This window comes from Capronia coronata, assembly GCF_000585585.1.
Source record: "Capronia coronata CBS 617.96 chromosome Unknown acBCG-supercont1.2, whole genome shotgun sequence".
Taxonomy (NCBI): Eukaryota; Fungi; Ascomycota; class Eurotiomycetes; order Chaetothyriales; family Herpotrichiellaceae; genus Capronia; species Capronia coronata.
Genome location: NW_006912894.1, coordinates 3462867 through 3477605, shown reverse-complemented (window position 1 = coordinate 3477605; position 14739 = coordinate 3462867). Strand labels below are relative to the sequence as shown.

At 52.9% G+C, this 14739-nt stretch overlaps 6 protein-coding genes across 6 annotated transcripts; 4 read left to right on the top strand and 2 right to left on the bottom strand.

Annotated features, from left to right (window-relative positions):
• Positions 1-217: 217 nt before the first annotated feature.
• On the bottom strand, positions 218-1408 carry A1O1_02932 (uncharacterized protein; the record flags this gene model as incomplete). The annotated part of the gene is made up of 4 exons (XM_007723840.1): positions 218-716; positions 768-1234; positions 1292-1317; positions 1378-1408. The coding sequence occupies 4 exons, from the start codon at positions 1406-1408 to the stop codon at positions 218-220; spliced, it is 1023 nt and encodes a 340-aa protein (XP_007722030.1).
• Positions 1409-2440: 1032 nt separating this feature from the next.
• Positions 2441-3334, top strand: A1O1_02931 (uncharacterized protein; the record flags this gene model as incomplete). Its single annotated transcript, XM_007723839.1, has 1 exon — positions 2441-3334. One exon carries the CDS (start codon positions 2441-2443, stop codon positions 3332-3334), a length of 894 nt encoding a protein of 297 aa, XP_007722029.1.
• A 921-nt stretch (positions 3335-4255) lies between these two features.
• On the top strand, positions 4256-6714 carry A1O1_02930 (uncharacterized protein; the record flags this gene model as incomplete). Its single annotated transcript, XM_007723838.1, has 2 exons — positions 4256-4544; positions 4601-6714. The coding sequence occupies 2 exons, from the start codon at positions 4256-4258 to the stop codon at positions 6712-6714; spliced, it is 2403 nt and encodes an 800-aa protein (XP_007722028.1).
• Positions 6715-7910: 1196 nt separating this feature from the next.
• On the top strand, positions 7911-9855 carry A1O1_02929 (uncharacterized protein; the record flags this gene model as incomplete). Its single annotated transcript, XM_007723837.1, has 5 exons — positions 7911-8201; positions 8260-8476; positions 8560-8771; positions 8830-9329; positions 9399-9855. 5 exons carry the CDS (start codon positions 7911-7913, stop codon positions 9853-9855), a joined length of 1677 nt encoding a protein of 558 aa, XP_007722027.1.
• A 304-nt stretch (positions 9856-10159) lies between these two features.
• A1O1_02928 (2-dehydropantoate 2-reductase) lies at positions 10160-11688 on the bottom strand (the record flags this gene model as incomplete). The annotated part of the gene is made up of 2 exons (XM_007723836.1): positions 10160-11142; positions 11505-11688. The coding sequence occupies 2 exons, from the start codon at positions 11686-11688 to the stop codon at positions 10160-10162; spliced, it is 1167 nt and encodes a 388-aa protein (XP_007722026.1).
• Positions 11689-13343: 1655 nt separating this feature from the next.
• Positions 13344-14721, top strand: A1O1_02927 (uncharacterized protein; the record flags this gene model as incomplete). Its single annotated transcript, XM_007723835.1, has 2 exons — positions 13344-14122; positions 14196-14721. The coding sequence occupies 2 exons, from the start codon at positions 13344-13346 to the stop codon at positions 14719-14721; spliced, it is 1305 nt and encodes a 434-aa protein (XP_007722025.1).
• Between the last annotated feature and the right edge of the window lie 18 nt (positions 14722-14739).

The window sequence follows — 14739 nt, the reverse complement described above, 5'->3', positions numbered from 1 at the left end:
GCGATTGAGAAAGTGCCCTAAGCTGTTTTGGGCGTGGTCATTATTGCGGCACCCAGGTTCAATTTGGACTGAGACGCGGGCTACGGTGCATCATGCGCATCACTACCGTCATCGCCGTGTATCGAGAATGTCTCTATGATTATGCTCAATATGTCTATCGCAATTCAACTGTTTTTTTCTAGATCTGGTTCGAGCATATTGACAGAGATACTTGTCACTAGAGTTCCTGGTGCTCCAACTTGATCGGTATGCCGCCCTGCTCTCCGCTACGAAGCATGGCCTCAACCAGCTCCAGGTCCGCCAGTGCCTGTTCTGGTGTCTGCTTCTCGTTGACGATACCGGTTGCTAGAGCATTGCCCCAGGCCCTCACTTCCGGTCCCACGCCGGTGCCATCATCCTCGACCTTCTCGGTCTTGCCATCGACTGTGACTTCATCCTTGGATAGGCTTACGTACCCTTTGTCGCCACCGATGGTCCACTCGCTGCCCTTTGCCGTCGTGCCAAACGAGATCGAGATGGTTCCAACAGCGCCATTCTTGGTTTTGCCCGTGGCCTCGACGGTATCGACGGGGGGTAGATGCTCCTGAAGTTGAGCAGAGTGGGCCGACAGTGTGACTAAAGGATTGTCCTTGCCCAACATCATCCGCAGGCCTGCTGTAAAGTGAACACCCCCGTCCAGCAAGAAGCCTCCCTGATGCGTAGGTGTCTTGCGCCATCTAGTTTGTAGTCAGTTACCTTGTCTGCTTCGAGCACAGTAATTTTCTTACGAGGTTTCAAAGTACTTGCCCCCTTCGACCAGAGTTTGCATGCGACATCGGAAAGTCAGTCGTCGCCCCTTGGTCTCGGCAGCTTCAGCAGCATGCTCGAAGGAGTTCATATATCTGACGTTCTCTGCCACCGCCCATGTCACGTTCTTCGGTGCGATCTCAGTGCGATACCACTTGATGAGCTCGACGGCGTCCTTGACATTCTCGGCCACGGGCTTCTCCGACAGAACATGCTTTCCTGCCAGCAATGCTTTGCGGATGTAGTCTGGTTGATTTTTGATGGGCAAGGCGATGATGACTGCTTGGATATCTGATCGAGCTAGCAGATCATCGAGCGACTTCCCAGCTCCAGACTCCTCTGAGTAGAGATCGACCTTGGACTCGTCCACCTCGAGGGATTTGGCGGACTTGAGAGAGCGTGAGTAGACAGCCTTCAAGCTGAGCTCCTTTGCAGTCGCCACAGCCGGCTAGAGCAGTTAGCGTCAGTACAGAGAATTGACGCGGTCAGAAAATCTCTTGCCCACCTTGTGCTCTTCTCTGGCAAAAATGCCTACCATCAAATGTCATTAGGACCGGTCTGAGTGAGGATCAAGAGCAGAACACAACTTACCTCCACCGAGGATTGCTACTCCAATGGACATGTTGTTGATGTTGTGAAGGGGTACAGCGAATTGAGTATGGGTTGATGTAAGCTCCGAGTTCTTTCGTGCAAATCAAGGTGGGTGGATGAATGAGTGAGTGAGTGAGTGAGTGGGAGATATGGTAGTTGGGAGACTCTAATAACCAGGTACCAGGTACCTATTCTACCTATTACTACTACCTCCCCGCGCTCTTGATGGGCTTCGCTACTATTGGTTTACCGTAGATCCACAGTGGTATATCACTACCTACCGACGTTTAACCGTGAGTTACTACGTGTTTCTACCGGGGGATACGGCGGATGTTTTAATCTTAAGCGTAATAATTTCCAGGAGGCCGTTTATAGTAGTAGGCTCCTTAGGCACCTAATAAAGAACCTGAGGGGTGTTGTGTGTCCTTCTTTATAGGTGTCTAGCAACGGATCAGATCCCGCTACTTTAGGTGCAAAGATACAGACCTAGGCATTCATTCATCTACTCTGTAACTTATCCTATCCATCTCCATCCTGAACCAACCAACAGATCATCTGCATTTTACCCCTGAGTGATGCCAAAGATGAATCAATTTCATCATCGAATCGCCGCTGTCTGCCCGAAGAAACCCAAGGCCATGTAGTATGTACTGCAGTACAGTGCTTGCTATGCCCTTTCTCCTACGACCTCCGTACTCGGCGCCCCTACCACTGCGGCATCCTACTAGTATTTCCCGGCACGATCCACCGGGCGAAGCAGGCCAGGGCGAGATCCGACTTTGTGGTCTTACAATTCCCGGAGTCAGTGACAGTCTTGGACCGTGTCGTGATGGTGTCAATTCAAGTTCCGGTAGACTACCATTAGAATCCGAATTCGCCATCATGGCGATATCGGTGGGATACTGGTGGTAGCATTCGTTATTCTCTTCTCCTTCATCCTTCATCCTTCACCCTTCACCTCTCTTCCTCTCCGTTCCATCGCCACTGGGCTATATACAATCCTTCTCTGGATATTCTGCTTGAATTTAGACTTTGCTTTCCCGAAAGACCTGGTTCCGAGATCATGGAAGACAAATCGTCCCGTCCTTCGGAGACGCGTCCCTCGCTTCCGTTGGAACTACGCGCCGCGACACGCGAAGAGCATCATGCCTTGAATACGCAAATAGTCGCACGACTATCTTTATGTTTGTCTCCGCATGTGGACAGTCCACTCGTTTACGCCAAAGGCATGGCCTCCTTTGGCCAGATCTATTTTGCTTTTGAGGAATTTCTCGCCACTTGTCGCGTGGGTGATCGCCTAGAGCCTCGCCTCCAGGAAATATATGACCGACTATACCTGCCTCAACTTATGCGAACCAGTCGATTACGAGAGGATCTTGAATCAATCAAGACAAGGTTAGGAGAATCAGCGGCCAGAGAGATCACTATGTTAGAGGATGATTTCAAAGTCTACCACTCGCGGATCCATGAAATACTCTCTGCAAAGCCTCACGTCCTGCTAAGCTATACTTGGGCCATGTATCTCGCTTTGTTCAATGGCGGGCGATGGATCCGGAAGCAGCTCGTCTCCCAAGGTTCTGACTTCTGGCGAGGAGAGCCGCTGCCGCTCTCGTTCTGGGAGTTCGGAGACAGCGGGGATTCTGACCCCGAGGGAGAACATCTCAAAGCATTGTTTCAGGAACGATTCCTGGCGGCAGCTTCGTTGCTCCGTGACGAGGAGAAGGACTATGTTATCAGAGAAACCCCTCGGCTGTTTGAACTCTGTTCTGAGATTGTGCGCGATCTACACCAAAGATTGGCCGCTATAACATCATCCACAACTCCCATCTCTCCTTCCAAGTCCACCGATTCTCAGGTCAGCGACTCTACCGGAGCCGTTGGGTCGGCAACGCCCTTAGCGACAGCCTGGCAGTACCTGGCATCGTCATATGCATCCCTCAGGACGACGACCAAATGAGCATCGGACGGACGCAAAGCAGCTCACCTTGCCTGAGGCTTTCTAGAGTACGAATATCACCGACAATGGCATGTGTCCGATGAGGCGAGGCAGGACATGGTATTGCTTGGTCTCAAAGGTCTTCTTCTTGAGAAACATGACCCATTTTAGGGAGATGGCCATTCTATGCCCTCAATGCGGTACAGTTGCTCCTCAAGGATTGCCCTCGAAGACGTCAACTTTCACGGCACTTCATATCTCTGGGAATTGTGGCTCTTGATTGCCCCGCGTACTTATTCCATGTCAGAGATGGATTGCTCCTGGACTCCGCTTGCAGCATGATCTGGTCGGCGGCATTTTTGGAGGAGAAGATAGGTACAGCTCACACCGTGGGAACAAACGTGACACAGGTCTATAATATCTGGTCGTTTGATGGTTTTCCCTCCAGACGGCGTTGGGCGTTCTTGGCGGGCCTAAAGGCGAGTCCACATGGAGGTCGGCTTGGGGTCAGTGTTGATATACCCTTTTGTCATACAGTTGAAGTTAGAGCCACATAGATGGTGTTTTGTGACTCGGGACGGTTTTGCAGGCTGGTTGGCACTCAATATTGGCTCGAGATCTGAGGCACGTGACAGCGCCCCTGGATCACGTGAGTACGTTGAAGCAGACGTGCGGAAACGCAGCTGGGCCGAATGGCTCGTTACGAGAGTTGAAACAGTCAATACAATGTACCAACTTCAAGTTGGGCATCTTATCAGACGTTCTACAAGACTCTCTTGTCGTGACGCAGCTTGTTGTCTTCCAAGTCCTAGAGATTCCAATCAAGCACGAGCTTCATCAGTTATGACATAACTCATACCATCGAGTCCATGCCTTTGCCAACCTCTGACTCGGTAGAATAAACAATGCTCGGGATGATCTCGTTCAGAGATTGTAGCTTCAATGTCGCAAACGAGACCCGACAAACTGCGCACTCGGACACTGACCGGCTGCTATACCTGTCGTGAACGCAAGTTAAAATGCGACGATACTCGGCCCGCCTGCAAACGATGCATCGCCCTCGGCGTCGAATGCCAGGGCTATGGGGTCAAACTGTCGTGGCTGTCTTACAACAAGGACCGCCCTGGAACGAAGGAGACTGATCCGGAACTCCAGAGGACGAAGTGCTCGGCCAAAGGAAAGAAGAACACTTCATCTGAGCCTGCTCACCGCCGTCGCCCTTTGTTTACGGGTAGGTCACGCAAGTCTTCTCTCGCTTCCCTCCCCCACTGATAGTATGGCGTACAGATCGAGAAAGGGTGGACATGGTCCGTAAGATACAGAAGGAATTCCTCAATGGAGATCAAGATGGAAACATCAATCGCGCCATTGATGACCTCGACGCTCTGGGTGAGCAGCTTTCTGGCCGTTCACTGCTTCGCCACGATATTGGCCCTTTCGGCGTCTTCCTCCCAGAGTCTGTCTATCAGCCCGGAAGGGTTGAGGATGATGTCCTTGGCAGTCCCGAAACCGATGTGCGTTCCTCGACACATATACAGAGCGAGCCAAGCCCTGAGGATGTGCCGACCGGACTGTTCGACATGAGCCAGGCGATTGCTGGCTCCAGTGAAGAGATCGCAATGCCCTGGCTTGATGGCATGGGGGAGCTTGCCCTGCCTTGGCTTGATATGACGCATGACAACGCTGGGGCGACAATCTCAGACCAACTCTTGCGACCAGGGCACGCTGGTATATCGAATGGAGCTGGAGGCTATGATTATTCCTCCGGACCCTTCGAGACGCCTGATCTAGGACTGGCTGATTCATCCATGCAAAGTATTTTCGCACCATTTGACCCTAACCATATATCCCCCGTGATTCGTACGAGGAATGGCGATACTCAGAGACAGAACTTCACGCTGTCCGCGACGGTGGACCAATTACATTGGTCGGGACAGCCAACTCTAGAAAGGATTCCAAGGTCGTTGTCCAACATTGAGAACATATCCAAGATCCCCTCCGAGGCCCGCTTCCTACTCGAATATTATTCCACTGAGGTGGTTGATTACATGTGTCATCTACCCAATCCTCAGTCACCCTGGAGGACTATTCATTTCCCGTGCGCTATGAGCACCATGGCAGACCTCCTTGTTTTCGGAAGCACCAACAGCGCAAGAATGGCGCTCTTCTATGCCCTACTTTCAATCTCAGCTAACCATCTCGGGTCCAAAATCCCCTGGTCCATGCGACTCGAGAAACGCTCCCAAGATGCGACGAGATACTCTGCCTCGGGCACTCCTCCATCCAACTCAAACGAGATGTGTAATTACTGGTTGGAAAAAGGATCATCTTTCCAGGATATGGCAACGGCTCAAATTCAGCTCTGTCTCCATTCCCAGCACGAAAACTATGACGACCAAGAAGTGTACAGGGAGTTGTTGATGACATTGCTGAGTATGGTGACCATCAGTGTGACAAGCGGCAAGCTCAACAGTGCTCACATCTACCTACAACATGCGAAGAAGATGATCGACATGTACGTTGGGGGACGAGCACGCAACTCGTCTTTCAAATCCAGCAAAGTCGCTGCATTGCATCAGATCTATTCCTATCTCTACATTATCTACACCAGCACCCACGTCTCTAGAGCGCTGCCTGGCCCTGATCAGGCACAGTACGGCATCCCGCAAGCACTAGCTGGTGGAGAGCCAGGCGGCTTCACTTCTCGGATCCTAGGACCATCGTTGTCACCTGCTCTTCATAGCAGCCTCGATTCGCTCGCCCAACACAAAGATGACTACCACATGTTTGTTCGCATATATGGTGTGCCGCGGTCTCTGCTCACCCTAATATCCAAAGTGTCCAACCTGGCCAAAGAGCTCGAAGAGGATGGCCAGACTCCCGGCAGCAGTTCTTCTTCAAACTGCGGTTTTCAACACCGTTGTGAGGCTCTCGAGGAACAAATCTGCAATTGGCAGCCTTCAGATGAGGAGACGTGCGCGGTAGAGTCGTCGTCGGCATACGATCCTCAAATTGGATCACACCTGGTGCAAGCCATGCATGATGCGCTGGTTGTGACGTTCTTCCGTAGGGTGAGGTCAGTCAACCGCATGGTGCTCCAGCATTATGTGGAGAGCGCAGCAGACCACCTGAACGACCAGGAAGAGATCAAAATGCGGACGGGCATCAACGCTCCAGCGCTTCTGTGGCCTTGGTTCATGGTGGCTTCGGAGGCAATACGGGAACCCATCAGACAGAAACTGCGCATGTGGGCCAGTCTAGCCAGACGATACGGCGGTCGAAACCTTGAGATTGCCGAACAGGTGGTGGACGAGGTTTGGAGGAGATATGACCAGAAGCTCCCCTATGCTTCATGGGTCGATGTGGTGCGAGAATGGGATGCTACGCTTGTCTTGACATGAGCTGGCCAAACAATGAGATGGCGGAGGCTGCGCCCGTGCCGTGACTGCGATCCTGCCCTGTCCAGGGCCCTATTGTTGTGCAATATCAACTATGGTTGTGTATAGTAGGGTGCGAAGAGGAGACCGTGAGGTTAGTCCCAGGGTTTGTTACAGGGCACAGGAGGGACACCCTCGAGAGGCGAGGACGCGGCTTTGGACCCGATGAGGAAGTATCAATGCACCCTGAAGTCGGCTCCATTCAAATCATACCACTGTGATCTCTATACTGTAGGACGACGTAAAAGATGTTGTTACTATTACCAGGAGAAGCGAACCTCGGTAGATGGTTCTCAGTCGCACCTTTCGCGGCCGTGCCCTTCCTTCCCTGCGCCCACCACGACCACAAATCACCACAATCACAAACCACCAACATCCACCGCTGCGTATCTCGGCTCAACATCCTTTGCGTTCATCATCTTCCTACGTCTTATCATCGACGATGCTTCAGTTCAAATTGCTGCCAGTGGTAGCTGATATCAGAGCATCCCGGATCCACAGCGTCTCTACCTACTCTTATCAAGCCCCCTATGACAAAAGTACGCGAACCACCAGTCCAAGTAAAGGGCCGCCACTAGCTATCTGACTCGGTCGAAGAGATGCTAAGCTCCACACGAAATGGAGATTCAACGCTTAGACACGACCTAAGGTACAATGGCTGACAGGGATAAGGCTCGGCTGGACTGGACTCGGGGTCACTTGCCAGCACTCGTTTTCTTCTGTGGCAGCCATGTGTTGCTTTGAATTGCTACATCCTCAACTGAACCCACCCTCATGTTCGACCTCTCTATGCCAGGTAGCAGGACGAACGGGCCCGCCTGGACTAGATAAGCTCGGAATAACCTACCTTCATTCTTACCTTACTTTGCACGAGACATGGCACAAGATAGTACCTATGAGGATGAAGAGTGTTCAGTGGCTGAGGTAAGGCATGGGGGCGTACTCAGATAACCCGGAATCGACCCTCTTCTCCAGGATATTGCGTTGTATAAAACGGCTGGGGTCTACTTTGTGCCGTGAAGAGGTCCGACGAGAAGAGGCAAAGAGATTTGCATGTACCATTCTTCCTTGCAGAACCCTTCCAATCACAGCAACCAGCCACTGTCATTGCCATCGGCGGTCGAGGGAGACAAACGAACCTCCTCACGTTTGGAATGACGATGCAAGAGGACAAGATGATGGAATCCAAAGAGATCTCCGCAGGTCCCATCACTGAGGTCTCTTCACAAGAAGACGATAAGGTCGGGACGGTCTCGCCCATTGACGAAACCACAAACCGCCATGGAGAGGGATACATGGGACAATACCGTCGCACATTTCGATCCCGTCACATCCAAATTGTGACCTTGGGAAGCAACATTGGGTCCGGTCTCTTCATCTCCACGGGTAAGGCTCTTCGAAATGCCGGTCCTGGAAACATGATCATTGGATATACAACGGTCATGACCATGGTATGTGACTTCTTTCCGTCCATTCGCCCAAGAAAGGGATGCTCAAGCTCCAGCACAGGTCGTTGTGACCCTTCAATTGTTGACAGAGTTGACTGTGGCCTTCCCTGTGAGCGGAAGTCTCATCGACTACGCAGACCGTTTCGTCGATCCTGCCCTGGCCTTTGGAATGGGCTTCGGCGAGTGGTTGGCCTGGACGACCGTCCTGGCTTCTGAAGGAGCCGCCTTCCAAGTCATCATTCAATACTGGACTGATGCTGTTCCCGTTGCTGTGTGGAGTAAGTGACTACGTTGCCTGAAATCTACACCGCGCAAGCGCGTTCCATCGAGGTGATCAGTGGCTGACCGTTCGCTCAACCAGTGACTCTGATCATTATCATCACCTTCGGTATCCACGCCTGCCCCAACAGAGTGTTTGCAGAAGTCCAATACGCTGTCGCGGTTCTGAAGGTCATTATGCTGCTGATTATGGTATTTACGTGTTGTGCCATGATTGCTGGGGCTGGGCCGACGGGAACCGTCCACAATGGTCAATACTGGCGTGAGCTTCCGCCGTTTCTACACAACGTGAAGGTGAGGGAGATCGGCAACGCCGCGATGAAGAAGATGACGGGAGCTGACTGTATAACAGGGTACCTGCCTGTGTGCCATCTACGCCATTTGGGGAGTTGGCGACCAGGTATACGTGGGAATCATGGGCGGCGAGACCAAGAACCCTCGACACACCATGCCACGAGCAGTCAAGAGTGTCGGCGTTCGAGTCTTCTTCTTCTTCATGCTGATTGTCATCTTCATCACATTCCTTGTGCCTGAGAATGACCCTCGACTGCTGGGAGGATCGGGTCTCAGCGCCTCGCCCCTTGTCATCGCCCTCAACGACGCCGGTATCAACGTGGTCCCCCAAATCCTCAACGCCATCTTCCTGGTCATCTCCGCTACAGGTGGCTTGGAGCCTCTTTACATTGCATCGCGCGTCATGCGCCACATGGCCCTCTCCGGACAGTTGCCTAAGAAGCTGGCGCAGGTTGATAGTAAAGGTCGACCTACCTGGGCTCTGTTTGTGACTTCCATTTTCACCATTGCTTTCACATATATCAACTGCAGCAACACTGGTGCCGTGGTCTTCTCCTGGTAAGGACAACTCTGCCCTTGTGTGGTTTCCCCCTTCTTTGCAGGCTAACATAGTATCTCTCAAACCAGGTTCTCTAGCGTGTCCTCGACCATCTTCATGATCGCGTGGGTCGTGCTTGCCATCTGCAGCGTCCGATTCCACGCCGCCATCAAAGCCCAGAAGAGCACGCTTTTGGAAGGCAAGTATGCATACCGTGCAATGTTCTGGCCAGCCGGACCCGTTTTCCTCGGCGTCACCGCGTTTCTTGTCCTCGTGGGCTTGTTCGCGGAGGCCTTATACCCTGTCGGAGGGACCAATCTGAGCGCCTACGACTTTTTCGAGACGTACCTTGGAGTCCCGCTCGTCTTGGTCGCCATTGTCGGGTACAAGTTGATCTTCCGCACCAAGTTCCGACGTGCCAGCGAGATCGACCTCGTGTCTGGCCATCGGCCCTTGACCGAGGAGGACGAGCACTTCCTTGACCAATACTATGCTCAGCCCATGTGGAAGAGAGTCTGGAGCTACGTCACCACCAGTGACAAGTGACTGGGGAACGGTTTCTGTGTCGATGTCTTGTTTCTGTGGACTGGGGACTGGTTGTGGTGATCAGAGAGGGCGAGCGTCTGGGTCAAGTCGATGTAGCCTGCCATTTTCGAGATATGTAGCGGTCTGCCAGACGTGTCATGTCGTATCTTTGAAACAGCCTCGCAAAAACAACTCCCATACTTACAAGACAACGTGACGGAGAATGATGAACATGTACATGTCTTGACTGCTTCTTTTAGGCTTCCTTTTGTTTTGATCTCCATAACCATAAGGGCTACAGTTGAGTGCGTGAATTCACTGCCGCCTATCGCTCTTGGATCTTCTTCTGGTTCTGCTGGAGTGTCCACTGCACGACCCTCAACAACTCATAGACCTGAGTCAGAACCGGGGTGGGGACATTATATTCGGACGCGACCCTCAAGGGCGCGCCGAGGATGACATCCAACTCAAACGGCCGGCCCTTCTCCAGATCGACCAACATACTGGGGCGGAAGGGACTGGAGGCCGGCGTCTCGTCCAACATGGCGGCGACGATCTCGTCCGACACGGTCTCACCAAACCCGGCGGCCGTGGCGACGGCGGCGATCTCGCGCATGGCCGGTTCCAGCAGCGCGGCGCGTCCGGGGCTGGACTGCAGCTCGCCGACGGAGATGCGCAGCAAGGTGCACAGGGTGTTGAAGGAGGCGTTCCAGAGGAGTTTGCGCCAGCGGGCGGCGACGACGTCGTGGACCAGGACACATTCCGCGCCGGTTTTGGCGTGCGCGTCGCCCAGGCCGGCGTTGTAGAGGTCGACGAAACGACGGGCGGAGGCGAGTTGGGTTTCACGGGATAACAATGATGAGGAAGAGGAGGAGGAGGATGATGATGATTGTGGTTCTGGTTGTGATGATGATGTCGAGTGATTCTTGTTGTTGTGTATGTTGTTTGTGCTGTCGTCTTGATGATGAAAATACGCACCCAACTTCAACAAATCCGGGTCTTCATGGAAGATACTCCGCGGCGAAGTCAGTCGTGACCCGATCATACTGATGCCCGATAGGATCGGCGTGTCCGGGAACGCGGCGGCCAGGGGGGCCTCGATGTCGAGTCCGTTCTGGATGAGGACGAGGCTGGTCTTGCCCGGGGTCACGAGCGGGTTGAGGTCCGGGATCAGCGAGGCGATTAGGTCTGGGAGGGCTTTGGTCGTGATGACGACGAAGTCGTAGCCTTGGACATGACCTTGATCTTGGGAGGTGGTGGTGGTACTAGTAGCTGGCTTTGGGATGGCTGCAGATAGAGATGGGACGACTGATTTCCCAACGGGACCCAGAGTAAGTATAGAACGAATAGAAGGGCACAAGAGGACAAGAGATCGATAGAGGGATGGGATATCGACATTGAAGTGTTCTTGCTGGGTAGATGATCTGGGCAGTCATGTTCCTGTCCCTTTTCGTCCTTTGAACAATATTTTCTTCAGAAAGGAAAGTACTGCATGTCGATTCCAACGGACAGCAAGTATCCTTCTCTTTCCTCTTCCTTTTCCTTGCCACTTCTTCAACTGCTTCTTGCTTGTCCAGTGATCATGACTTGCTTGTAGCGGTACTGAAGCTGGGGATGGACATGGATACAAATACAAAGAGGAGCGTGGATAGGGGCCGGGAGAAACTTACTATTCCAAGGCTTCCAGCCACGAACGTCGCCATGATCCACGGAATCGATATCGAAGCCTTGCTCCCTGACGACGGCATAGTTGGACCGCAAGACAGCCGTGACGCGAGCCTGCTGCGACTTCTCCAGGACATATGCCGCGATGGTCCCCACGCCGCCGGCGCCGATGAGGCAGACTTCAAGCATTCTCCTTTTCCCCCTCTCCCTGGTCTGGTTGCTTGTTGCTTATTGCTTATTGCTTGTTGCTTGGGCCAAGACTCAAGGGCCGGCACCGAGATTGTCGATGTTGTCTGGAATCTGGTTGCTCTGCTCAAGAATGAACAAGAACAAGAAAGAACCTTGACTTGACTTGGATGTAAAGATCTTAGATATCTGACTAGTGGTAACTTGTACACAGTAACACAAAGTGCTATCGCTGTCGCCGGCGCCTTGAAGCTCGTCAGGCTGCAGTATTTACTCCTTCCTACTCCTACTGGATCTTTACTCTACTAGTTACTCGTCACTACCCACTGATCGATCCCTTGTCTGAATGACTGAACTGAACTGGACGATCAAGCAATCAATTACCACCAGGTATTCGGCATCAACTCGCATCTTCGCGAATTCTGTGAGCCTTACACAGTTACACTCTACGTTCCGCCCTTCCTTACTCCTTTGATGTTATGCCTTGCAGGCGCAGGCGTTGGCCCCGGGCAGCAATACTACATCCTACGAAACGTCCGGCCGTCCTCTCGCACCTTACCTCTCTCTGATCGGGCCGGCATTACTTGATTGCTTGAACCACGAATTTCCATCATGAGTTGCAGACCTGACACGTGGGCCCCGACGAGCTGATTGTTCGAGCAAGAGCGAAGGGAGGAGGTGGATTGGAGACTTCAAGAGAAAAGAGAAGGAATGAGGAACAACATTCGCTGGCACTGCCGGCCGTGGCCCGTATGCGGCACGGTTGTCGGGGACAAGTGGAGGAGGATAGAGGATGGAAGTCAGAGTTGAGGGCAAGTGACCCCGAACAGTGGCGGGACTCCAGTTGATTCCTACCGGTGATTGGATCGACTCTCATGATATCAAGACACGGAGCCCGCACTCCTTCCTCATCGAGGAACTGGGACAATTGATTACAGAGTGATGTTGGTGATTGTTGATTGACCGTCCCATCGCAGTGACCGACCGATTCACCTCCCTCTTTACAAGCGCGGGCATTTGGTGACTTGGTTAGAGACCCCGACCACTATCAAGTGGACTGGGTCGTGGCCTGTTCTCTATCATCAAGGGCCCGTCGCTGATGGAGTTCCGGGCCAGATACGAACAGATTCCCCTCGAGACATGCTAGTTTATGGAGTCACTCAATTGCATTCATCATTACCTTCGGTCAATATCGCTCAGGTGAGACGGTGAGACGATGGGCAGTGGATACAATCCCCTAGATACACTGCGAGAGAATGGAATCTCGACGCCGCGCCTTATCTTTGTCAGCTGTATCTGGCATCACGCACTCGACCTCTTTATCCGGTCACTGATCTGATCGGTGCAACATTCAGCCTGGGGATATCAAGAGCCATCTGGTGAGTCCAGTCCAGGTGTGCTTTCCAAGACCACTGTTGCCCTGGCGTGACCAGCCCCGGTCGACCCGCTTTCTGGTGCACCATTCGGCATCAGTTTCACCTGCACGCCTTCTCTTCGTCTCACGCGGGGAGGACGGTGACCATTCTTTCAATTCTTGTTCCCCAACACATCCGAGGAGGCTGGACCATATAATCATTGTTTTGGATCCCGATTCTTCAAGCACCGGCAAGAGAGCTACCAAAAAGGACAAGGGGAAAATCGGAAAAGACCAAAATAAAATGGGATACTTACCAAAAGACGCCTCCATCCTAATTGTAGGGACCGGCACGTTCGGTCTCAGTACAGCCGTCCATCTGGCCCGGCGTGGATTCACAAACATTCAATGTCTCGATCGTTATCCCTACCCATCCCCCGACTCGGCCGGGTACGACATCAACAAAATCATCGGCATGCGCAATGACACGCCACTCACCGCCCGAGTCAGCCGTGAAGCGCTGGCTGGATGGAGAGAACCATTGTTCGAATCCGTATGGCACGAGGTCGGGTTGATCACGGCGGCGACCAACGACGACCCCGTCGATTATTGTCGCTGGGCTTATCAAGGCTGGGTGGATTGCGGCGAAGGCGACAACGTGCGATGGTTGGAAACCAAGGAAGATTTCAAGCACCTAGTCCCTCAAATGCGCGACGGCACTCTGCCCAACTGGAGAGGTTTCTTCCACAGCCGAGCCGGTTGGGCTCATGCCAAAGATGCCCTCAAGATCATGGGAGACGAGGCTGCACGCCTTGGAGTTCGTTTCGCCTCAGGCAGATCAGCCACCATGAAGTCGCTGCTGCTGGACGACCAGAACAAAACCATCGGGATCATTGCCGAGGATGATACCCGATGGTTCGCAGATCGTGTGGTGCTTTGCACGGGCGCCTGGAGTGATTCGTTGCTGGACACCAAAGGCCAACTGGAAGCCAAATGCTGGACATTGGCTCATATCCAGCTTACACCCGAAGAGTGCGAACAATTCAAGAGTATACCTGTGGTGATGAACCTGGAAGAAGGCGAGTCTGCTCATCGCCTTGCTGTTGCCTCCTAGGGACTAACGTTGACTGCCATTAGGCTTCTTCTTCGAACCCAGCACCGAGGGACAGATCAAGATCTGCAACGAATTCCCGGGTTTCACCCACAAAGTCACATTACCTGACGGCCGGCAGACCAGTGAGCCGCGATCTCACGCTCAAAACCCTGGAGATTCCATTCCCAATCAGTCGCGCAAGGAGATTCGAGAATTCCTGGCCAAGACCATCCCGCAGTTCAAGGACAGACCTTTCGTCACGGAAAAGGTGTGTTGGTGTACTGATACCCCCGATCGCAACTGGTTGCTCGATGTTCACCCGGCACATCCTCGTTTGGTCGTGGCCACAGGGGATTCGGGAATGGCGTTTAAAATGCTGCCTGTCATGGGCAAGTATATCTCCGATCTGGTGGAGGGCATATCGTTGGATCCTATGTTGCGGGATGCCTGGAGGTGGCGTCCAGATAACTCGAGGCGCACCCAACGACTGGGAGGAGATGGGAAGACACGCGATCTGCATGACATGGAAGGTTGGAGAGCGGGAGAGCAGTCTCCCCTGACGCTTGTCCCTAAGGCTTCCAAATTGTGAAGCAGCAAAATCCCTGGA